Source organism: Equus quagga, chromosome 2, assembly GCF_021613505.1.
Source record: "Equus quagga isolate Etosha38 chromosome 2, UCLA_HA_Equagga_1.0, whole genome shotgun sequence".
In the NCBI taxonomy this organism is placed as follows: Eukaryota; Metazoa; Chordata; class Mammalia; order Perissodactyla; family Equidae; genus Equus; species Equus quagga.
Window position 1 is genome coordinate 34,660,746 of NC_060268.1, and position 26,762 is coordinate 34,687,507.

The following is a 26,762-nucleotide window of genomic DNA, read 5'->3' on the forward strand; positions in this document are numbered from 1 at the left end:
AAGACATAAGCAACGGACAAGGTCAGAGCAGTCAGTTGGATTCCTTATTAGTGGCTTTGATAAGAGGCTTTAGGGGAAGAGGTTGAAACTAATGGCTGTAATGAAATTTTGGGTTCTCTAAAGATTTCATTTATCTGTGCTATCGGTCTCCCCTTAAATGCATATCTGTTCTGTGTACCTTTGCACAGGGTTTGCATATCATAGTAACATCTATTACTGAAACCTTGCTAACTTCTTAAATTGAGTAGAAAAGGCTGTGAACTTGACATTAGAGAACATAAAAATATGGAATACAAGATCATAGCTCCAAGTATTGAATGAGACTGTTTTGGAACAAAAATAACACAGAAAAACAAAGTACTTGAGTAGAAAAGATAGAATGTAGTTTTCATTTGTATTGATGTTTACCTTTTGCCTCTCCCTAATTTAGTACTAAGGTAATATGTGTTAAAAAGATTCTTTTTGTCATGCAATATATTTTAACCTTGCACTTTAGAAACCTACAAGTTCATAGATAAAAGGCTGTGTCAGAATGTAGCTTTTCATTTTCAGATGTTGTGAACTGGAATTTTGCATAATTTCTCTGGGAATAACAGCATTTCTTAAATTTAAAGCCTTTTAATAAAACAAGTGAAAGAAAACCTCAGACTTTTTCTTGGTAGTCCTCAGACCCTCCTATGATTCTTAAGTATATGTTAACTAGTTTCAGATGTGATTTGTTCTCTGACTCAAAATCAGCCCTTTATTTAAAAAAAAGAAATTGTGTAATTAGTACTTAATTGCTTTGGATATTTTGGGCATTTAGAGAAGAAGTTAATTAAAAGGCCAGAGAAATTAAACTTTCACACTGTTCTTCACATATGTGTAATTCCTTGTTTTAAATGCCCTCTAAAGGCAGGCCTGACAACTTAAAAATAAATGAAGACCTGGGTTGTTTTAAAAATTTAACATTAGTTTTATCTGTGGATGTAGTTTCATTGATTTTTTGTTGTTGTTCAATTGGAGAAAAGACCGTTGAAATGCTAGAAATCAAGAGATTAGTATCTGGATACATATTTAATTACATTGGAAGGTATTTATAACATTTTAAAATCCAATTATTCCTTTTTGGATGGTGAATTAAATAGAATTTTTATTCATCTCCTCTTCAGACAGGTGTCACCTGAATAATATCCAACAGATGGCCATCACCTCTTTTGTGTTTCAAGATCTTCTAGGAGGAAATAAGAATTTTTCCCCCACTTCATAAATATTATACATGTTGATGAAATTTAAATATTTGCCATAATTAAGAGTGGTATACATTCTATTGGGACAAACCGAACTTGGTTGATGTGGGCTCTTCTCTGTATCTTTCACTATTTGAAAGGTCTAGGTCTTAGTGGGTCACTGACCTTCTCTAGGGCACTTTTGTCACATCTAAACTGGAATGTTACACTAGTGATCTCTAAGACTTTACGAGCTCAGAAATACTGTGTTTCATGAGGCACACATTATCTAAGAATCCTACATTTTGTGGCCCTTGAGGCTAACAAGTCTGCTTTTAAGTGAGAGTATTCTTATATTAATTTTTATAATGAATACTTCAACTATGACATTAACAAGCTTAGTAGTTATGAAACATATTGAGGGTTTTTAGTGTACACCTTAAATCAGAAGAGCCTTACTTCGTATTTGCTACGTTCGCTGAATAAGATAAGTATACAGGATTGATTTCATAGTGATCCCCAACCATTTTTGGAAGTTATACTAAAAGTGCTATTCTAAATCATTGCCTTTACTCCTTTTTCCCCCCTTTCTAACTAATATTATTTTCGGTTTTTTCCTTAATCATGATCATTTTTTCTTGAAGAAAATGGCAGCTTACTTATCCGGTTTCCCACTTGGGGAGTTCAAAGAATCATAAGTAACCACTTGGTTCCAATATGTGCAGAGCTATAAGAACTTGGATGAAATGTATGATTCTCAAGGAAAATATAAATTGCAAAACTGACTATAGAAGACATAAAAATCTAAACAGATCAGTAGCCATAAAAGAAATAGGAAAAATCACCAAAGAGCTGTTCACCGTAGAAGTGCTAGGCCCAGACTGGTTTTCGTAAGGAATTCTGCTCAAACTTTAAGGAGTAGATAAATGCAATGTTACTTAAAATATTACGGATCAAAGAAAAAAGTAGGAAAACTTCCCATGAGTATTAAGGAAAGGAAAGCAATCCCCTCCTTGATGATCAAGCTGAACCTCAGAGCAGACAGCTGGGACCAAGGATTGAAGATAGCAGTGAGAGTTTCCAAATAAAACTTTGAACTTTGGGCCACATTCATTGTCTCTGTGCCTTGTTGATTCATGGGGAGTGAAATCAGGAAAGAAAGTTCTTAAGTCTGTCTGGGTAGGCTTTGTAGAAGACATGAATGTTCTTAAAATTGCACTTGTATTTTATTTACTTACCCTTTGAGCATTAAATGTGCAAAGCATATGTTGATGGTGAGAGTGGGATAATGGATGGCGTTTAAAAAAGTGAAAAGGAAACATTTCCTATCCTGAGAACAGAGGCTTTTCAGGCCCAGTATGTGGAAGACAGGCCCATGCACAGTAAGACTAGAGAGTGAACCAGGAATGGGGCAGAAGAGAAGTAGCATGGGCTGTTGACTAAACCGTAACGTCTAGATCCTAGAGTTGGAACCCTGACCAACTAAATGGTCAACCAAATTTTAAATCCATTTCCAATGGTTTGGATAATGACCTAATGATAAGAAATCTTTCAGGCCAGGAAAAAAGTGTGATACAAAGGCCGGGAAATCAGGCCAGATGGATGGGGCTGACCTTAAAAATCTCCCAGTGGGATGATCAGTGGTAGAAACTTCTCTTGGGGCCTAGACCAGGTGAGCAAGCCCACCTGTTCATAAGTGCTACTTCCATACTTGTAGTGTCATTTCCTCTGAACTCTGTCAAGTTGTTTCCTCCTTCTTTCTTAGGAAATCTAGGATGAAAGAAACAATGTGAAGGTTGAAACAGAGGCAGTAAGGCAGTGAGAGTTTAGTAAATAAAGAATGGAGAAGAGACCCAAGACATAACATAGTATTTCAGATGTATGGAAAGACCTCTTAACTATAAAAAAAAAATCTAATATCCATGGTGGTGACACAGACCTCAGAAGCTATACTTTGGGTTCAATTACTATTGGATCAACTTCATACTGAGAGGGAGGAAGAGAGGGAGGTAGAGTGAGAGAGAAAGTGGACAGTTGAGTTTTGAAGTTCTCCAGAGAAAGATGGAAAGATTCCCTAACCTCATCTGATGTTTTATGTTCACGTTTTGGGTTTGGGTATTTTTTTCACATTAAGTTAGTCATGAAATTTAAATTGTAGGTGTTATGTTGGTAATTTGGGGGTGGTGAGCAGGAGTGCAACATCTGCCTTTTAAAAGGATTTTAGTTCCTGCATTCGGATTGCTTGATGACCTTTGAAATTTTGTTTTGAGCTGCTGTCAGAAAAATAATCAGTTTTCTTTCTGAAGTGAATTTTAACATCTGTAAAGGTTGATCAAGCTAGGATAGTTTTAATAAACTAGTAATCGCTTTTTCAGTGTCAACTCAGCTTTTAAAACTGTTCATCAGCTACCTGAAACATCGGCTCAAGGCGCTTGAGTTAATTTTAATAAATGCCTTTTCCATTAAACATTCTTGTCGTGGCCAGACTGCATTTAGAGGGTAGAAATTTTTCCTGTCTTGTTCATCTACAGTCCAGTTTTCCAATTCTTTTGTTTTTAAAGTAAAATTAGTTTGATTTGTATTTCGTTATCTCAACAGTTAACTGAAAATTTTTTATATTTCAAGGAGGGGAGATTATTCTGAATTCTGGCATCAATCTTTCAAAATCTGAATAGTTAAAGGATATCGACTTTTAACAAAATTTAACTTAAATATCTAGTTTAAATCTGTGTCTTGTCATTAAAAGGTTATTTACATTTAAAATGCTGACCTTTCAAGATGTACACAAGAGTGTTCTAAAACAGAGTTTCTGAACATTGGCCATGAAACCACTGTCTTGGGCTGACAAATGGGTTGGAAATAAGCTACCCAACACTGGAAATGGGCCATTAATTTTAATCAAAGGTGATGCAGGAAGGCGAATGGGATGCATGACAATGTCAACAGCCCAGTAGGTGTTAAGAGTCCACACAGCCTTCCTTGTTACTTGGTTGGGCCATTAGTTGAGGTTGGGTGAAGACAGAAAGCCATGTCTGGAATTGAATGACCAGGTCACTCCAAAATCTAATGGAGGACTCCTCATTTCAGAAATCACATTGTAATGCCATTAGAAGTCAAGGACAGCATTTAGAAAATATTGGAGGATTTTTTTTTTTTAAACCAGGCACCTTGCTAGTTTTTTCCAACTTTGTCAAGCTCCCTGTTTTCCTGCCTCTTTTCTTTCTGAATGGATCATTGATATTTACAGAGGATCAAGAAATCGAACAGACTGAGAAAAAAATCTCAAAGCCTGTTTGCTTTTCAGAATTACATATTGTTAGTTGTAAAACTCTGGTAAATGCCAGAAACAGCATACCAAAGGAATTAAGCAAGATAATTAATTCTCTGTGGTGATCTCATTGTCCTTGTCTGTTTCTTGTGTTCTTGTGTGTAGGAATAGTTTCACTAATTGAAACCAAACTTTCTTAATTGCTTTAACGAAAGCATTTGTTTTGTAATTATAAAGGCCACTGAGATTGTGCCTTACTGTAAATTATCAATATTGGCTGATAACATTAGTGATAGTCATGGTGTTGAAAGCTTTTCTTTTAATCAGTAAGCATTTTCATTATTTTGAGTATTTTTTATTATAAAAAAGGTAGCGTATGACAGCTTGAATTAATGATGTTTATAATAAAGACATAAAAATGCAGAAGGGACAGAGGCATTTTTATATCTATGCTTCAGGTTTGTTAAGAAAGTTCATTTATTCTGACACATCATTGCATACATAAGAAAGATATGTATGACTGCATTAGTAATTTTTACACATTTTTAAGAAAGAAAAGCAATTATATTGCTGTCTTGTTAATGGAATACTGTTAGAAGTAATAGTATTTGTTCTTCCTGTAGATGAAGATCAGCTCCGTGCAAAGGGTTATGACAAAACGCCAGACTTTATCTTACAAGTACCAGTGGGTAAGTCTGTAAACTCTATTACGCCCTTGTTTATAGAGAAAAGGGATGTGTTTTTGCCATCGATTTTTTAGCTTTTAGTTAATATTAGCAAATGTTCCCAGAGTAGATTAGCTTTATAGTGTTGGACCTAAATGGGTAAAATCGTTGGGAAAGATTATTTTAAAATAGCAGAAAATAATAAGTTCAGAAGAAATCCATGCCTTAAAAACTTTTACATATATTTGAGAAATAAACTTATCTTCTGAAGAAATTTTGGTTGACATTTTCAAGTTATTTCTCTAAATATTAAATTTGTAAAACATGGTTCTGTTAAAAATCCAGGCTTACTTTGGTTTGCTTTCGCATTACTTGTCAACTTATGCAGGCAGTCTCAGAATAGGAGAGGGACTTCTGAAGATGATGATGAAAATAAAAAGGATGTGATTGTAGCACAAATATTCCTTGTAACGAACATATACGATGTGTTGTTTTATAATTACCTCCATAGGTGACGATGAGGGCTAAGCCTCTGCTCATTAATGGGAAGCAGAGAGAGGCCTAGAGGGAGTCCAGAATTTTCAATCTTCCCTTCCCTTTGCTCTATATTAATAATGCTTTGTCCCTTAGCTGTAGAAGGGCACATAATTCACTGGATTGAAAGCAAAGCCTCATTTGGTGATGAATGTAGCCACCACGCCTACCTGCATGACCAGTTCTGGAGCTACTGGAATAGGTAAGGTCCCATTATTTTTCTCTTAAGATAAACGATACTCAGCTGAAATCTCATTAGAAAAAATATTTTGTTTAGCTGGTAAAAATGCTAGTAGCCTTTGTTTCTAGTAAATACAGAGACTTGATTAATGTATTCATTTCAGATAATTTAAACTTCTTTGCTTTCATAATGTTGCTTCATTTTTTAAATCAAAATCTCCGCACAGGGACAAAATGAGTATATATTCCTTTTTCCGTTTGACAGTGATAATACTGGTGTGACTTAAAACATGAATAATAAGATGTGGTGCATATTATGATATTGACATTGACTTTTTATCCTTTTGATGTGAAATTTATGCTTACTGTCAGACCTTAAAAAATATTTTCTCCTCAGCTTTCTGAGGAAAGAATTCAAACAATATGCAAGATCAAAATAGTTTACCTTCCAACAGTGGAAGAGAGTTGACCTACCAACTTCAATCAGCATTCCCAAAGGCCTAGAAGTCTCAGGGATTAAGAAAAAAGGGTGATGTTGGAGGAGGGGGAGGGTGCTGCATTAGTGAGCACCCACCAGTGCCCGGGCCTACAGGTTATCTCAACTAATCCTCACAAGGAAGTTCCTTTTATCCCCATTTTACAGATAACTGTACTGATACTCAAAGCAGGAAAAGAACATGCCCTACCGCCAGTCCTCATGCATTTGTCTCTCTCCCAAACTCATGCCATTTCCACCACAACTCTATGTCATTTACAATACAACTGTTGAAACTTTGGCTTTTTCTGTTATGAAGTCACAAGTTTTCACACCACAAGTTTTTTTCTCCCTTAGAAGCGGAGGTGAGTCAAGGAGGAACCTTCCTAAATTAACTGTGCTCCTCCAGCACTGGCCAACAGTAAGATTATACTAATAAGATGACTTTAGTCCAGGTGACTGAGAAATGAGACAGTAGTATCTGTGGACAATAGTCTTATCCTGGAAAAAAATAGTGCTAGGCTACAGAATTTGGCGTTATGTTGTTGCTCAGCTTTACAAAAGGCCAGCGGACCTCGCCCGTAGCAGCTGTGCTAAACTACGCCCACTTTTTGCCATGGTAACAATGATCATGACAAAATGCTGAATGTAATGGCTTTCTTGATTTTCTTGTGTAATTGTGCGTAGCATCCGAGCTTTACTTTACAGGGATGGAGGAGGAAAGTGCAAAATGTTTTAGAAATCAATGCTGCTTCAGCATTTCCTGTCTTTTATTCAGCCATTATTCAAATTAGCAGTAATGTGGCAAATTGAATTTTAGATTTTTAGCAATTTTATGATGAGTTTGAAATAGTAAAGAAAGCATCATTTTTGATAGTATAGGGAAAGCAATGACAAGAAATCAAATTACATAAGTTTAGGTTGCTAAAGGATTTTAAAAACTGATAAACTCTATCATTATGCGTTGAGACTATCTCCCTCTCCACTCTGGTACCAGTCAAGTCTTTCATGAGGAACAATTACAAATTACAAACAATTACAAATCTACAAATAGTAGAGCTTACTTAAAAATTCTAAAAGTACGTCTTAATTCTAAAACAATTCAACTGTTTTGTGAGTGCCTAGCACTCACTATTTTAGAGCCTAATTAAATAATCTAGTCACCTGTATGATACACCTCTGGATTATTGACATGACTGGAGGGTGTCTGAGCAATGGATGGATAATTTAAGACAGTTTCCTTTGAACTGGATTTTAGATTATTTTGTTGCATGCTACTTTTTCTATTACTTATACTACTATTGATTTACACATTCTTTGCATACATCCTGGCTAAGTGGGCATAATTCATGTAGGGCATGTTGTGTCATAAGGGAAAGCCAGCCTCGATTGTAAATATTCCAAATCTTTCAAGGAGGAAATACTCTACACAAAAGTCACAGGTGTCCCCAAATGTCTGCAGAGAGGCCAAGAAATCCAAGTAGTGGGGCTGGCCCAGTGGTACAGCGGTTAAGTTTGCACATTCCACTTCGGCAACCTGGAGTTCACCGGTTCGGATCCTGGGTGCAGACATGGCACCACTTGTCAAGCCATGCTGTGGTAGGCGTCCCACATATAAAGTAGAGGAAGATGGGCACGGAAGTTAGCTCAGGGCCCGTCTTCCTCAGCAAAAAGAGGAGGATTGGCAGCAGATGTTAGCTCAGGGCTAATCTTCCTCAAAAAAAAAAATAAATAAATAATAAAATAAAAAATAAACGTAAGTAGTACTGAAATTCAAAATGGAACATAGAGGCATTTACTTGAATGAAAAATTTTGATTATAATAATGGTACAAACTTACCAGTGATGGGCATTTTGACAGAAGGAGGACTTAGCCCATATATGAAAGTATGGGATCCTACTCTTTTCATATTTTGGCTCCACAACACTCTCACAGTAGTTGCTGAAGTTCTTCAGGGTTGGAAGAAACCATCTCTTCCACTTGTAGGTAGCCTTTCTAGGGCCCATTTTTTGGCATTTGGGCTAATTGCTTTTTTTATGTGATAAACGTCCAGTTGACGTAAAAACTGTTATCTAATGGTCGCACTATTTTTAGATTTTATAAAAGGCTGTTCAATTAACATTTGTAGAATCGAAACCTTGTATAAACCTGTTTTTCCCACACAAATAACTACAGAGCCCCTAATTTTTAGTTTAATATTTCTTCAAGAGTTTTCTTTTTATACTAAGTTGATATTCTTACTCTGCCTTTCAACAGTTTTCCACACAGTTGATCACACCCTCCCTCTGTATTAAAACATCTTTTCTTGGCTTCCAAGATATATTCTTCTGGGTTTCTTCCTGTCACACCAGCATACTCATCTCCTTTGCTGCGTCTTCTTTCTCTTCCAGCTTCAGGCTGGAGAGCCCGGAAATCTGTGCTCATCTCTTTTCCCTTTTCTATTTGCGGTCACTCCCCAGGTGCTCCCTTGGAGATCTCATCAGAGACTGTGGCTTTATGCACCATCTCTATGCTAGTATCTCCTAATTTTTACTCCCAGACCTAATATATCCCGAGTACAAATTTGTTTGTCTATCCAACTGTCCACGCAATATCTCCTCTTGTATGGCTAATAGGTATGTGAGACTTAACATGTCCTAAATTAAACTCTGGATTTTCCCTCCCAAGCTTGTTACTCCTCCATTTCCCCCCAAGTTCATTAATGGCACCACAATTTGCCCAAATACTCAAGCCATAAACCTACGTATCATCACCAATCCATCAGCATGTCCTTTCAGCTCAATCATCACATCTTAAATCATGCCATTTGTCACCACCTCACCTGCCATCACCTCCACGTCTGTCATCATCTCTTGGACTATTGCTGTAGCTTGGAAACTAGTCTCCTTACATCAGCTCTTGCACCCCTGCAGACAGTTTTTCCTACCCCAGCCAGAGTGACTCTTGGAAAATATAAATCAGATAGTGTCACTTCCCTGCTTAAAACTCTTCAGTGGCTTCCTATCACATTTAAAATAACATCCACTCTTTACCAGGATGTTTGGGGCCCTGGATGAGTTGCCCCGCCACCAACCCCAGTTCTCTCCACACCTACCTCTCTCCCCTCCCCTGAGCTTCTCTCCCTCTCTTAGACTTCTCAGGCCACAGCGGCTTTCTTGGTCTTCCTTGAACCTACACTGCTTCAAGACCCTTACTCTGGCTAAGCCTTCTGCTTGGAATTTTTTCACTTGATCTCCACATAGCATACTCCTCACAACATTCAAGTCTCTGCTCAAATTTACCCCCCTCCGGAGACCTCCTCTGACCACCTCAGTCATCTCTCTCTCCTCACTGGGCTTCACTTTTCTTCATGGTACTTACCCCTATTGGAGCCAATGAATAGGCCATAGTTGGAAACATTTATATAAACACCAATTTGCTTTAAAAGAGCTTTACCTTTTATATTGCTATTTCTAATTACTGTGTGTAGTGGGCCCCTCATTCCTTTGTAATCAAAGCTTCAGGAATTTTCCCTGGCTTAATTAACCTCCAGAAATTTTGTATTTTGCAATGCAGCCACCTTCGCTAAGATCAGAGATATTTAGTACAGAATATCACTGCCTTTCCCGCAAGCGGACCCTCATCCCAGGTATGAACCTTGATTAAACAGCCCCTCAAAACTCTACAGTTTCTACTTCTGTGGAGTTAAAGGAAATAAAGAGTGCCCCTGAGAAGCAGCATTTGGACTATAATATAGCCCCAAATTATATAGGGCTCTATATACAGTTGGATGGAAAATACATATATTTGTATAGATCCCACACATATAGGACTATGTGTACAAATTGTATAAAAAGCATTTTTCCCTGTGTAATCAACACCAAAAAACTCTCCTCATTCTACTTCTCTAGTCAAAAAGTGAGACAACCTTTGGCAATCTGACCTCTATATTGCTAAGTATATTTTCAGATTCTGATGGTGACAGGTAAAGAAAGAAACAAATTCTATAATCTGAGGCCAAATTACATACCCAGGTTCTAACTTGTGGGCTTTCAAAGAAGTAGGGGCAGACACCCTGTACTCACTTTTAGTGGCTGGAGATAAAGCAGGTCAGTTTGAATGAAAATATTGAGTGACCCTAAATAGAAAAGAGTTACATGCAGCCACACAGCATATGAGCAGTACCCAGCAACTACTGAGAAGAATGTGGACATCTCAACTGCAAGGTCAGCCCTGCCATCTGCCATTCAGGCACATTCCAGCACAGTGGAATCTATTAAAAACTGAAGTGCAAGGGCCAGCCAGGTGGTGCAGCGGTTGAGTTTGCACGTTCCACTTCGGCCTCCCAGGGTTCGCCAGTTCGGATCCCAGGTGCAGACATGGCACTGCTTGGCAAGCCATGCTGTGGCAGGCATCCAACATGTAAAGGAGAGGAAGATGGGCACGGATGTTAGCCCATGGCCAGTCTTCCGCAGCAAAGAGAGGAGGAATGGCAGCAGATGTTAGCTCAGGGCTGATCTTCCTCAAACAAACAAACAAACAGACAAACAAAAACTGAGTGCGCTTTGTAAATATACCTCTCTACTTCTCTTGAGATCTAAGCTTCCTGACTGGGAAGAACAAGGCGAAGTTGTGTTTGAACATGATTTTCCAGTTTAGTGATCCTCCAAGTGATGGAGGAATCTGTGCTATTCCTGGGTTTGAATCCAGGCCACACCACTTTCTGGTCCCAAGACTGGGAGCAACTTGCTTAACCTCCCTGAGCCTTTGTCTTCTCCTCAGTAGAATGGGGTTAATAATACGTTCTTCACCATATTGTTGTGAAGACCGGTTATTTAATACATGTGAAGCACTTTTAAAGTGCCTGGCGGTCAACAAATATTAGTTCCCGTCTGTCTCTTTTTTCCTGTGTATCACTGTCTGATGGAAGTTAGAAGTCTTCTGAGTGGACATTTTTAATTGCCTTCTTTGCTGGATAAGCTGCTGCTCGGCTAACGTCAGCGCTCAGCTCGGCTGATGTCTCTTTGAGAAACCTTCCTGCATTCCCAGATTGGGTTTGATGCCCCTCCTGTGTTCTGCTGATAATTTCTTAGCATTTACACATATTGTAATTGCCTGTTTACTGGTCACCCTCCTCCAGTTAATATTGAGTTCCATCTTATGTGTTTGTTTTATCTGTCATCAAATGCCCAGAAGCTGGTGGAATGCCTGGCACATAGATGCTAGTAGGTGATCAGTTGATATTTATTGAACGAATGAATATATGAATGAATTTTCTGATGCGTGGCAGACAACAACATTTTGAATCAACCATTAAGGATTTTGTCAGACATTGTGACAGTAAACAGAGCCAAAATTTTTTCTTTGAGAATGCCACTCGAAGGACAGTGAGAGAAATCCCTCATTTTTCTAAAAAACTTCTACAGACTTTTCAGATGTATAGACTTTTCAGATCCATTTCATGAACTGTAGCATAAGTGTACTTACACAGGGAGTTTTAAAATAGAAAATAACTGAGAACTAAGTGGCAAATGCATTTTATAAGGTTTTTTAGATAAATATTTATAATCTTATATTGATTATTTGCTTTCGCAAAACTTCAACCAGGTCTCTCGTTTGAGATTTGACATGGAATGCCTTGAGAATCCTGAGCAGAAGATATTCTGTAGTTTTTTTAGGGGATGCATGAAACTGGGCCCCACCCTAACACTTTGGGGGCCTGGGAGAAGAGTAAAAATGGAGGCTCATATACCATGTGCCTAAATATTTAAGCTTTACATCAAGTTAACAGACATTAAATAAAATATATTTAATCCTACATGAAGATCTGGAAGTTCAGATTTGCATTAAGAATTCTCAGACTCCTGGGGCCGAGAGCGGTTAAATTCTCACGTTCCACTTTGGTAGCCCAGGGTTCACCAGTTCAGATCCCGGGTGCGGACATGGCATGGCTTGGCAAGCCATGCTGTAGCAGGTGTCCCACATATAAAGTAGAGGAAGATGGGCATGGATGTTAGCTCAGGGCCAGTCTTCCTCAGCAAAAACAGAGGAGGATTGGTGGCAGATGTTAGCTCAGGGCTAATCTTCCTCAACAAAAAGAATTCTCAGACTCCTTGGAGATCCAGTGTGGGGTGTAGGGATGTGGCAGTGTAGGGATAAGGTGGCCCCACTGCATAGCCCATCTTCCTTCTCTTCCCACCCTTGGCTCCATCCTATACCTGGAAAGATGTCAAGTGCATCCCACTTTATGTACCTTCTCACAAATCACTGGAAAGATGTTATGAGGTCCCTGACATCATCGAGTATGGCCTAAAGAGAGATTTTGGGAACAGATGTCAGGTGGGAATGCTCTGTTGGTCCCGCAGACTCCTTACCCCATGGGTTGGGTTACAACCAGAGAGGGCCAGAGAAGAATCCTCTAAAGTTTGGGCTCAGGCCATAGACCCCTCTTGACTGGTCTCAAGGACAGTATCAAGGAAGCAAGTACATATATCTTTGAAAGGCATTTCTTGTACTGGTGTTAGAATATGAGGGGAGATGAGTACCAGAGGAAACATGGTCTTGATCACATTTACATGTCACTGAAAGGATTAAGATGTGAGATCCATCTGTCAGATTTTTGAACCTTTGGCTCCAGAGAGTCTATTCTCCTAGAGGCAATGCTAAGCTAATACCATCTGCACGAGGATTAATTTGACTTTAGTTCTTACCTCTAAGTGTTTTTTAAAGATTGGTTATTTACGCAATGGTTTAGCAATTGCTTTCTCTGGTCTGGGCTAACTTGAGAGGCAAGGCATTTAGAATGGGGCTGCCAAGCAGTTAGTTAAGGAAGGTATTTTTCAGAGGATGGCCGAAGGTTTTTCTGTATTAGGATACTTCCAGGAAGCCTGCAATTAGCCAAATCACAGATTTCCAGTTATTTCAGTCTTGTTAAAAACATGGCTGATCACATCTGTCTTAAGTTAGAGTGTGTGTCTCAGCAATAGAAACTCTTGCAAACCTTCAATTACAGCAGCCTGAGAAGGCACTGCTGCTGTATACTAACAAGTAGTCATCAGCAACAACGAGAGACAGATTGACTAATAATTAGCAAATGCGCTTCTCTAAAGGTAAAATATAATAATTTGCTTTTCCTTGTCTAATAGTGGAGATGGTTGTGAGCGATTGATGTTCCGTTGTTCCAGGCAAATACTTGACACTGTTATTAGCTGGAGTAACCTTGAAGTATTTGAAAAGGACGAAGGAAGTGTCTTCTGTGTATATAGTGTTTTTATAAGAATGATTTCTCATAATGATTAGGTACCATTTTTTCTGCATTTAGAATGTGAATAGCAAGAACTTTCCCCTACAAGGAAATTCATATTTTCTGCCATTAATTGGCAACTGTTTTCAACGTTGACTTTAAATACAAAACTGAATAAAGAATAGAAATGTTGTCATAGATCTTTAAAGTGATCATTGCAGTAAGATGTGGTTCTTGAGAAACTGGAATGAGTTAAATTAAAGGAGTAAAGGGAAAGAAAATAGACCTATAAGGAAATATCAATGAATTCATTTTTCAGAAAGATGTCTGATTACTGTCTTCAAGCAAATGCAAGATTTTTATTGAAGGGGGACCCATATTGACCAGTTTTCTAAATCCAGGGGACAAAAGAATTATTGAAAAGATGATGCTTCCTGCTCACCCACTATGATGAAGTTAATATGAGTCACATATGGTTCAGAAATGTTACCCCAAACCAAACCAACAAGTAAATGATTGGATGGCCATTCTCAGAATGGAAACACAACCATTAAGGTCATCCAGAGAGAGTGAGGGAAGAATAAAAAAGATACAGCCAATAGGAAGTGAGTCAACAGCACAGTTAAAATCAGGAGCCCAAGAATACAGAGTCCATTTCTGAGACTAATTCTAGAATAATAGAGATCAGGTTGAAATTGGTGCTAAAATGGCTTGGGGTCTGGGTCAGTGATTCTTAAACTTCACTGTGTATCAAAATCCCATGGGGAGCACTTTAAAAATATTGATGTGGACTTTATCCCTAGAAAACGGATTTAATTGGTGTATAGTGGAGAGTGGACCCTGAGAGTTTTTGTTTTATTTTGAAAGCTTTAGATGAAAATGCTAATCTGCATCCATCATTTGAAGTCAACTTGTTTACCTAGCCTTGATTTGTCAGTTAGCCCAGCATTCCTGGCCTAGCTGCTTCCAGAGTCTTGATGAGAAAAATCGTAGCTTTATGAAGGAGTACTGGGAGCACTTCCCAGGCACTGTGAGAGTCAGGAGGACCCCAGCCTCTGCCTTCGAGGGATTCACAGTGAGGGCTGAGGCAGTAAATTGCAGAGACAGGACCTGAACGCAGATCTCCCTCCCAACTCACCCCTGTGCTCTTCCTGCTCCACCACGCAGCTTCCTGTCAGTCACGGTAATAAATCTGTTCTAAGAGACTACTTCGTCAGTTAATGGGTTTGCAAAGCCAAAGCTAAAAAGCTCTCCAGCATGATGTTTAGATAGTCACCTATGTGTGGTTAGAGAATATGGGCCAGGGGTTCTCTGTTGCACTCTTAAGAGCCCTTATTCTGTATTCAAAATGGATAGCTGTATGATTAATATAAAAGCCTGTCATATATACCCATACCCCCAGAACATAATAACCCCTAAATTGTTGGATTTGAAATCCCACAGAATCAAAGAGTTCTTTTGTGTATGATACAGATTTCACAAATTCTGACTGAATTGTCTAAAGATCAGTCTAAATACAGAAGAGAAGTGGGCTGTAGAACATTTTTTAAGAAATACAGACTTTTTGGAAAAAAAAGAAAAAGCCAGACAAAAAATAGTGCATTCTATATGATTCCACTTATATTAAATTCCAGAAAATAAAAACTAATTTACAATAACGGAAAGCAGATCAGTGACTGCCTGGGGTTAGGGAGTTGGAGAGTTTCAGGGTGGAATTACAAATAGGCGCTAGGTAACTTTTAGGGGTGATAGATATTGGCATTATCTTGATTGTAAAATGGTTTCTTGGGTATATACACCTATGCAACTTACCAAATTGCACATTTTATATATGTATGTGCCATTTATTGTAAATCAAGTTACTTCAATAAAGCCACTGAAAAGTTTGAAAATGTAAAAAGGAAAAAATGAAAAAGAAAAAGAAATATAGACTTTTTGGGGTTGGCGCAGTGGTGTAGTGGTTAAGTTTGCATGCTGCACTTCAGCAGCCCAGGGTTCACAGGTTCGCATCCCAGGTGCAGACCTATGCACTGCTCATTAAGCCATGCTGTGGTGGTGTCCCACATACAAAATGGAAGAAGATTGGCACAGATGTTAGCTCAGGGAGATCTTCCTCAAGCAAAAAGAGGAGGATTGGCAACAGATGTTAGCTCAGGGCCAATCTTCCTCTCACACACACAAAAAGAAATATAGACTTTATTTTAAATAGTGTTGAAGGAGTTTTAAATAGAGTTATTCTGAATTGCAGTTTGTTGCATGTAAAAAGTAAATCTGTTTTAACAAATAAGAATGTTTTTAAAAACAGCTTTATTGAGGTGTAATTGATATGCAATAAACTGCACATATTTAAAGTGTACAATTTGACAAGCTATATATAAACTCACAAAACTATCACCAGGATAGAGGTAGTGAATATACCTACCCACAATTTCCTTGTGCCCCTTTATAATCCTTCCCCTCAAGCTCTTCAATTCTCCCTGTACCCAGGCAACCACTGATCTGCTTTCTGTCACAATAGATCAGTTTGCATTTTCTAGTATTTTCTGTAAATGGAATCATACAGCATGTACTCCTTCGTCTGGCTTCTTTTACTCAGCATAATCATTTCAGTGTTCATCCATGTTGTTGAATGCATTAACAGTTCATTTCTTTTTATTGCTGAGAAGTGTTCATTTGCATGGGTGTAGCACTCTATCCATTCACCTATTGATGGACATTTAGGTTGTTTCTGCTTCTGGTTATTAGTAATAAAGCTCCTATGAACAGTCAGTAAAAATCTCTGTACGATTTCATTTCTCTTGGTCAAATACCTAAGAATGAAGTGATAGAGACATATAGTAAGTGTATGTTTACCATTTTACATTCCCACCAGCAGTTTATGATAGTTCCAGGTGCTCCCCATTTTCCCCATCACTTGGTATGGTTAATCTTTTTAACTTTCAGCTTCCTACTGGTTGTGTAGTAGTGTTTCAATATGATCTTAAAGTGCATTTCTGTAATGATACGTGATATTGAGAATCTTTTTATGTGCTTATTTGCTACCTATTTGTTTTCTTTGGAGAAGTGTCTGTTCAAATCTTTGGCTCATTTTTTGTATTGTTTTCTTATTGTTGAGTTTTGGTAGTTTTTAAAAAATATTCTGGATTTAAGTCCATCAGATATGTGATTAGATATGAAATATTGTTTCCCAGTCTGTGGCTTGTCTTTTCATTTTCTTAAGAGTTGCTTTCAAAGATCAGAAGTTTTTAATTTTATTGAAGTCCAGTTTACCAGTTTTTTTCTTTTATGGATTATAACTTTGGTGTCATATCTAAGAAATCTTAAAGATCTGAAGATCTAAAGAAATCACAAATATTTTCCCCTTATTTTCTTCTAAAAGATTTATAATTTTAAATTTGCCTTTAGGTCTATCATCCATTTTCAGTTAATTTTTATATATGGTATGATGTGCGGATCAAAGTTCATTTTCTTGCATGTGGATGTCCAGTTGTTCCAGAACCATTTGTTGGAAAAACTACCTTTCTCCCCTAAATAGCCTTTGCACATTTGTCAAAAATCAATTGATCGTGTGTATGTGAGCCTTTTTCTGAATTCTCTATCTTGTTCCATTGATCAATTTGTCTATCTTTACACCAATTCTACACTATCTTGATTACTGTGATGTTACAATTTTGAAAACAGTGTAAGTCCTCCCACTTTCTTTTTCTTTTTCAAAGTTATTTTTGTCTATTCGAGGTCCTTTGCATTACCATATGAATTCTAGAATCACCTTATAAATTCCTTAAAAAGGTCTGCTGGGATTCTGATTGAAATCACATTGAATTTATAAATAAATTTGGGAAGAATTGATATCTTAATTGATATTAAGTCTTCTGATCCATAAACATAGTATCTCTCCACTTATTTAGGTCTTTTAACATTTTTTCTCAAAATACCCTGTAGTCTTTAGTATACAAATCTCTCATATCTTTTGTCAGATTGATTTCTAGGTATTTTATATTTCTTGATTCTATTGGAAGTAATAGTTTTTGTTTCAATTTCCATTTGTTCATTGTTACTTCAGAGGAATACAATTGATTTTGTATATTGGTCTTGCATCCTGCAACTGTATAAAAACTCATTTATTAATACTTTATGCTTTTGGTGTATGCTATAGGATTTTCTACATAGACAACCATGTCATTTGTAAATAAAGACCATTCTACTTCTTTTTTCAATTTGGCTGCTTTGGATGCTTTTTTTTTTTTTTTTTTTAAACTAACTGCACTGAGTAGACTCTCTTGTACACAGTTGAATAATGGTGAGAGCTTACATTGTTGCCTTGCTCCTGATCTTGGGGGAAAGACATTCAATCTTTCAGCTTTAAGAATAAGATTAGCTATAGGTTTTTGTAGCTGCCCTTTATCAGATTGAGGAAACTCCCTTCTATTCTCAGTTTGCTGAGAGTTTTTATCAAAAATGGATGTTGGATTTTGACAAATGCTTTTTCTGCATCTATTAAGATGATCATATGGGTATTTTTTTTTATTAACCAGTTAATGTGGTGAATTACAGTGATTGATTCTTGAATGTTATACCAACCTTACATTCCTGAGATAAACCTCCACTTGGTCATGAAGCAGTATCCTTTTTATACTTTCTTGGATTTGACTTGCTAAAAATTTGTTAAGAATTTTTGCATCCATATTCATGAGTGATATTGGTCTATGATTTATTTTTCCTTCTAAATTTTTTGTCTGGTTTTTGTATTAGAGTAATAATGGCCTCACAGTATGAGTTGGGAAGTATCCCCTCCTCTTGAATTTTCTGGACAAGTTTGTGCAGAATTATTATTTCCTCCTTAAATGTTAGATAGAATTCCCCAGTCAAACCATCTGGGACTATTTTTTGTTGTTGTTAGAAGGTTTTTAATAGATATAGGGATTTCTTTAATAGATATAGGGATTCAGATTATCTATTTTTTTCTTGAGTGAACTTTGGTACTTTATATCTTTCAAAGAATTTGGTCATTTCGTCTAAGTTAAGGAATGTATTGGCATAAACTTGTTCAAAATATTTCCTTATTCTTTTAATATCTGTAGACTCTGTAGTAATGCCACCTTTCTCATTCTTGATATTGATGTTTCTCTACTTTTCCAAATCATTCTGCTTAGAGATTTATCAATTTTATTGGTCTTCCAAAAGAACCAGTTTTTAGTTATGCTGATTTTTTTTCCTGTTGATTTTCTTTTTTCTCTTTCATTGATTTCTATTCTATATTATTTCTTTTCTTTCATTTCATTTTCATTTACTCTTCTTTTTCTAGTTTCCTAAGGTGGAAGCCTGAGGTTATTGATTTGAAACCATTCTTTTTTTCCAGCGTAGGCGTTTTAGTGCTGTACATTTACTACTGTAGCTGTATTCCACAAAATTGTATATGTTGTGTTTTCCTCTTTATTTGGTTTCAAATACTTTCTAATTTTTCTTTTCATTTCTTCTTGACCCATAGGCTATTTAGAAGTATGTAACTTTGTTCCCAAATATTTGGAAAATTTTCACATATCTTTCTGTTACTGGTTTCTAATTTAATTCCATTAAGGTCAGAAACAAACTTGAATTCTTTTAAATTTATTGAGATTTGTTTTATGGCAAACTCTAGCTGCCTTGTCTTCCCATTCTCCCAGCTCTATCTCCTCAACTCAGAGAGACCACTGGGCTTCACCTAGTTTCCTCCTCCTCCTCACATTGCAGCCTGAAAGCTCTCTCCAGGCAGTAAGCTGGGGCAATCAAAGTGCTCACCTCCTTTGGTTCCCATCATTCAGAGCTCACTGTCCCTCACAGCTTAATGTCTGTTGTCATCTATTTTGTTTGCTTTTTTAGTTCTTTCCAGCAGGAGCATAAATGTAGTCCCTGTTACCCCAGCTTGGCCCCAATTAGATGCCTCTTGATTATGATTTTTAGCACATTGTAAACCAGTTTGTCTTGTTCAACATTAACCTTGTAATCTTATTTATGCTATTTAACTTGTAGACTTCATTGTCATCCTAAACAAATTTCCTTAAGCATCAGCTATGAATAGAATAATCTATGACAGAGCACTATGCAAACCTTCAGGTTTCTTCCTTCTCATATCTCTCTCTCAAACAGATATCCATATATTCCATCTCTCTTTCTCCCAGGCTCCTGAGAGTTGGAATGGGATTTTCAGTCACTACTTTTTCCCAACAATACGGGAGGCTTTGGTACAGTCAAGGCCAAAGGTTGGATAATAAGGTTATGGCTGTTAGAAAGCAGCTTTCTTTGGTGATCTTTCGATAGCACTCACTAAGGGCTTCTGCTGCCTTTTAGACTAAAATAAAGCTAGCCATCTTTTGGTGAGATAGAGCCCTGTTCATGCATTTATGCCTTTTCTCTCCTTCTACATGTAAGAGACACATTTTCCCATTTTGAGCATCTTCTGCTCTTAGATATCATTCAAGAATCTCCTGGGATGGGTGACTTACAGGTGATGAGGCTGCGTTGCCCTAGTTTGCCCTTGCTCATTCTCTTCTCACCCACGTGGAGTATGGAAAATGAGCCATGAATACAATTTGCACATCTCATACTCTTCTATAAAACACAAATCTATATGGATACATAATAGCAATGGTAAACATCCTTTCCTTCTAATTTCTGATCAACTCTGGAAGTCATATTCTTGTAGAAACTAAACTCCTACTGTGAATTTTGTTTATCCCTTAACACAAGCCACTTAAATTTTCTTGTGTTTTTCTTGCTCTCTCCTTTACATTCTTAGTCTACTTTTGTGATTTATTTGAATTCCATTTTCTTGTTTTACTCCCTTTCCTACCCAAATCACTACCATTGAGATGTTTCCCGTGTTTTGTTTACCTTATTTTTTCACAAGGATTTTACCAGCCAGGTAGCTTGTTAACCCCATCCTGCTTCTCTTTATATATTCCTTTTTGCCATTTCCTTCCCTTTTGTTTCTGGCAGCTTTGCTAACCACCACCACCTCCCCATTTTAAATTAGTTTGGTCGCATCCCTGATAGCTCATTCTAGGGATCATAAATTCAAAATTAATGCAAAATTCCTTTATTTAGTGAAGAGGAGTGTTTTTCAATTCCTAAAGCTCATCACCCTATGTAACTCTGAGGCTATCGCAGTCATCCTTGAGAGCTTCAGCTCTAATACTTTCAGAGCACTCCATATTGGTTATGAAGTTGGTGAAAATAAAGTCATTGCTTGTATGCATAGGCCAGATGTGTAAAACCATGTTGAGCTTAACTCTAGACCAAAATATTTGATCAGCCCCAATTGCCTTTCATTGCTTTAATGTGAAATGACTATTTTTACCACTACATAATCCTAATGCAACATGTTCTAGTAAAGTGGTCCGTCAGTAGTAGCATAGATACACAGCTAAATTCAGTAGATATTTATCGAGTTGTTTCTCTGTAGAGGCACCATATTATGTATTTCAGAGCATACAAAGATGAGCAAAACCTAACTTTGTCTTCAAAGAATTTAATTCAATCTAATAGGGAAACGAAACATGTATGTAGATTAACACTGAGCACCAACTGTGCCCAGCGCACTAGTTTGAGCATTTACATGTATTATCCTCTTTAATCCATGGTTCTGTGAGGTAGATACTAGTATTTTATCCTCACGTAAGAAAGTTGAGGAGAGACGTTAAGTTCCCAGGTCAAGGTCACAGAGCTGGAAAGCTAGGCGAGATTTTTGAATAGAAGAGTGGAATGATCGGGACCTAATTTGGGATCACTATTCTGATAGCAATGCTTAGAGTAGACAAAAACAAGAAGTTGGGGATAGGAACACAATTGCCATTACTATCGTCCATATTGGAATAACCCCTTAATTTCCAAATTATAATGGTGAGCAGAAATGGAAGGAGACTGTGTAGACTTACAGAGATAATAAAGGCAGAATTTATAAAATTTGGCAAGTAATTAAATGTTGTTTTATTGAGAAGTGTGGAACAAAGATAATTTTGAGGTTTTGATATTGGTGGTGGGGAGAATAATGACGCTATTAAAGAACTGAAAGTGAAAAATAATCTAGGTTAGTGGAAACTTCAGTTGTGATGTTTAGAGATGTCCAAAGGCAACTGGATTTTGGGATAGGAGTCCAAGTGATGTATCAAAGATAGATGGATTTAGGGACCATCCACAGTAGAAATAGGTAAAGTGAGTTGTCACAGAGCAAGAGAAGAGAGAAATGGCTATTTTTATGGACAGAGAGAAAAAGAAGACTACTGTGATATAATGCCATCCATAATAAAGTTTAGAGAATTGATTAATAATAAGTATTGGTCTTACAGGGAAGAAAATTATTTCTAAATTTACTGATTCTCAACCATCATCTCTTGCATTTAAACATTTATAAAGTAATTTCAGTCTAGTTGCATCAAATCTGATTATTTGCAGTATGGTAGTTAACCTAACATCAGTTTCCATCATGAGTTGTATGGGTTTAGAAAGTCGTACTAAAATGTAAGAATCCAGTGCTTTTAGCAGTCACACTTGAAAGAAACCTTGGGAGTTGCATTTGTCAAGGGGCTAGGAAAACCATTCATGCATACCCCGCGTCCAGAGCTCCATCGGCAGCCCAAACATAAAGAACCGAAAGGTCATTCTTCTTCCTGCGGTGTGATGGTTTGTTGACGTCTTTTGACACACCCGTACAAACGCTGGACGGATCTGACCTTCGTGCCATACTGAGGGACTCAGGTTTGGTCAGAATACCTGACATCATTGCATTGCCCTTTTTGCCTGTCTCCTCCTTCACAGATAAACACCCTCCTCAGACAGGAAATGCTGCCTTCAATACAGAAATATTTTAAAAACCGAAATGATTTCTTTTTAAATTTATCTAGCTCCTCTTTTCCAGTTATCATCAAGCAGAAAACCTTACTTGGACCTCTTAATGCTTTTAATTAAAATAAATTAAATTCATTTTTCAAAATGATAAATGTGAATGGAGGTTATTAATACTTGAGAGAGAAAAACTAAACATGTGAGGAGGTCTCTATGCTGTAATATGTTTTACAGTCTTTATCTTTGTGATAGAAACCAATTTGTTGGAGTTCAAATGTTTGAAGATTACCTCTAAAGTGCAAAATTAATGTCCGTTAAGGTGAATCTTAGGAAGCTTTTCAAGTAGTTGCCTCAGAGGTGTATCATGTGTTAAAAGGTTGAAGAGTTAGGTAGAGACCAAAGAGCCATCAAGAGAATTTTCCGTCGTATATAAATATGTTCTGTGTTATATTTATACATTGTGAAGTGGGACTTTGACTAGTTACTCATATTATTTCTTAATGCAATATCATGGTGATATGAGGATAGAAGGACAAATGTTTACCATTAATGAATTTCTAAAATATAAAAGTCATAAGCAAAATACTTCTTAATCAAGAGCAGCTATTCAGAAAGATTTTCTTGACGTCTCCACGAGTCAATATAAAATAAGTGTAATAATATTCTCCAAGTATTTAGATTGCGCTTTTCAAAATGTGGAAAGTTTTATGTATTTGTCATAATACTGGAAAAAGGAGTATTTAAGTATTTCAGTCATACTGTTTCCAAATATGATTACTGTCTACTACACGAAATTATGATACTTTTGTCCAAGATAAGTATGTTAGTGGCATACCTAAAATAAGGACTGAAATTTTGAAGCATTTAATCATGTATAGCTCTTCACCTATTTCGTGTAATCTCTGAATTTTCCAGTAGGACCCTGGACATCATATATCTTTGTTTGAATTGTTTCTCTTTTCTTTTCTCCACCCTTTCAAATATTGTCATGTCACTGGAACCCAATGCCCAGTACCGACAAAGTACTTTCAGCTCCTGTCTAGGTTACTGCAAAGCTTCAGCTCCAATTTCCTGGTATTCCTCAGTGAGATTAGACCTCTAAGTTTGTGTGCTATGAGAACTGACAGGCCTGATCCAGCTCTGCCCACCCAGGGCCTGGTCGCACATGCTCGGCTCTACCAAAGCATGGCCACCCCACAGATCTTACCTCTCAAGATTTTATGCAATTTTTAATTGACACCTATATCTGATGTTGCAGATGTACTTCTCATTGTAGAGTCTTTATCTACATAGGAATAGTTGAAAACCTCTTTTCACTTAACTATTACATGGATTAATTTTACTTAACAATGACAGATTTTCCTGCTGAAACTCAAGTGGTCAAATTCTTCTCTCTTTTCTAACCATTCTCCATGTAACGCTGTAACCCCCCACGTAGTTCACAGGTACGCAGGTGCAAGCACACATACGCGCACACCGTTCTCACTAATTGCTTGAGCACACAGCAAATCCGTTTGAAACAACAAGGAAAGGGTTAAGTCCTGACAATCTTTTTACCGGGTTTATTAGTGACTTAATGTCTACACACTTCTTTCCTCTAAATTCACCCCTAGGTATATAGGCATAAATTAACCCAATCATTTCTAATATTGTGGGATTTTATGTACATCGTTTCCTCAGAAAATTCACCACAAAGTTCTGTGGCTTTGCTGGGTTCCTGGCCTTCTTTTATAAATTCTTAGTAAAATTTTTTCCATTGTGTTGAGAAAAAAATAGATTCTATCAATTATTTTAAAAAGCAATAATTCATTATAGTTGATCATAAATGTCAGGAAGCAAAGACCCAGCTGAAGCATTTTGTCACTAATCATGCTGTTTTTCTTCTAATTAGTTAATTTACATTTTACAAATTAAGAGTAAAATTCAGACAGAAGATAACATCATAGCTTTAACTGACCTATATTTGTATCTGCCAAATTTAAGTTAATTAGAAATGTAGATGCTGTTTGTTTTATCTGTCAGAAAAGCTCATCTTTTTTCTTAAAAAAAAAAAATAGACACACTTTTTTCCCCCTCAGCATTTATCATCTAAATAATAGTCTTGCCAAGATGGCAGCCTCATAATAAACTCTTTTCAGTGGAGTGATGGGTAATGAAGCTTGCTTGTGAAGGCAGCGAAAAATGTTGTCTGGCCAAATGCATGAAGATGATGGCTAGAGAATCAGTGGACTTTCTCTGTCATCAATCTTTTTAGTAGCCTCTTATACATCTGAATATTTTGATAGATGATCTAATAATTGAGTTATCTATCTTTCTAACTATCAGAGTTGCATAAAAATTATTCTCACATGCTACTGAATATTAAATATGTTAGGCATCCAGTAAATTTTTCATAAAAGGGGTAAAAGGTGAAAGATTTTTGTTATTCTATAAACACTTTTTAATATAGTGAGTGTTAAACCCTCTGAAATATTCAACTCTTAATTCCCTCTGTGAGAAGCAGTATGTACTTAAAAAGGAGGACATGCCCATTATAAGTAGGACATATAATGGTTCCTACAGCTAATGAAAAGTAATCCCTGGAAAATATCTAGATGCAACATAATAGTGTAAAATGGAATGCCGTTGCTGGTCTAACATTAGTGACACTGATTTTCCATCCAAGAAGTACAGATGATGTGGGTGCGAAGAGCAACTATGTGGTTTTGATGTAGCCATCATTTTCAGAGGAAGATGATCCTACCAAATCGGAAACTTCCATATCAGCTGCCTGCCTAGCATTTCACCTGCTGACACAAAGCTACCAAATGTTCTTTTAATGCATAAGTAGTTCTTTCCCCCGATATGGCTGTATATTGTGTTCTGTTTTCCCGTACACCATTGTGACTATTAAGAGCTTATCAACAACAAGTGTCCTTCCCTGGGATTGAAAAGCAGCAAGTAAAATTGGCAGGAAACAAATTAGTTACAAAATCGGATTCCTCCACCCCCCACCATCCACACTTCTTCAAGGTGACCTTGCAGTGATGACTTCCCAGTAACCAACGTTCAAGTAGTTCTGCGCTGAAAGAGCAGGCATTTGTTTGCAGGTCTGAAGGGTTACCAATCCTGTGCATCTTGAAAGGCACTCAAATGAGCAGGGCCTTGTAAATTGGATTTCTATTAGCCGGTCCTGATGATAGCTCTTCATCAGTGGGATGGGAGGAAGTACTATCAATAGCTCCAGCTGGAAATATCTTTGTTTTTTTAATGCCACACTTATTTTTGGTCTCTCTCATCCAAAATGGTGATGGATGCTAAAATCACCAGAATTAATTGTTTTTAAAGTTTTAAATAAACCATAAAATATGGACAACAGCTATTTTTAAGTGTTTTTCAAGTTGAAAATCAAAGACACACTGGTTAGAAAGAAAGATGGCAAAAATGTCTTAAACCTTACTCTCCTTATACTTCCTAACATTGATTTCAGCTACAGTTGTGCTATTTATAAAAGTTTGGGATGATAGACTTTCTTTCTCTTCATTTTCCGGGTTGAAAGTAATAATTGAGAAGGATAATACCAATTGTGGAAATGTGTCCATGGGTTTCATCTGAGGAACTATTACTCTCTGGTAATTTGATCTTTTCTTGGTTTCAAGGATTTTGTTTCTATAATTTGAGGTTGAAAAAAACTGATATCTATTTTATTGTAAGAGCTATAGCTGGGAATTTTAAACCCTTAGGTATCTATTTAAAATTCTACATTTAAACAATTTGAAATGACCATGTTGGGGAAGTTTTAGGGGAGGGAATAGTCTTTTCTTAATCAAAGTAGCAAACATCTGTGTTCTTTCTGGTCTGTCTTTTGATTAGCGTGGCCTCATCCATCACTGGTCTTTGATATGAACACCAAGAAGTCATGTCCTTTTGTTTTAAATGATAAATATGCCTTTGTCATGAATACTCATAAGCAACCCAGGATTTACATCTGAATTGTCAAAGTGTAACTGCCCAGCACCGGTGATGAGTGACATTATTAGTGAAATAAAGAAGTTTTTAATTTGTCATGGATAGGCCTTAGATGGTGACATTATGTGACTATGTGGGTTGCGATGCTAGGAAAAGTTGTCCTTCCCTACTATTTTTCTAAGATTTGTCATTTATCAGCAAAGCCAGTCTGCTGTAGGAAGTTCTCTGTGAGCGGTTTTACTTTAGTGCCATTAGTCCGTCTCTTTAGATTTCATTATAAGACTTGATAGCCAGTAGTTCTTATCAAAACTAATACTAACTGAAGGAGCAGCTTCTGGGGGTCAAACAACCGCGATCAAGATTTATTCTGTCTGGCTATTATTGTTGAAGACAGTATTTTTTTAAACTTTAGCTTTATTTCAAGGTCTGTGTTAATTATAT

General features: G+C 37.0%; 1 protein-coding gene across 4 annotated transcripts in view; it reads left to right on the forward strand.

Annotated features, from left to right (window-relative positions):
- The window catches only part of CDIN1 (CDAN1 interacting nuclease 1), a 209,736-nt gene that overhangs the window by 106,883 nt on the left and 76,091 nt on the right, over positions 1-26,762 (forward strand). For 3 of the 4 annotated variants that reach the window (XM_046648609.1, XM_046648627.1, XM_046648600.1), the window contains exons 9-10: positions 5,100-5,165; positions 5,772-5,877. In XM_046648609.1, the coding sequence (XP_046504565.1) occupies positions 5,100-5,165; positions 5,772-5,877 (172 nt within the window). Of the gene's footprint in view, positions 1-5,099; positions 5,166-5,771; positions 5,878-9,886; positions 9,944-26,762 lie in introns of those variants that run through there. The other variant, XM_046648618.1, reaches the window with a different exon arrangement.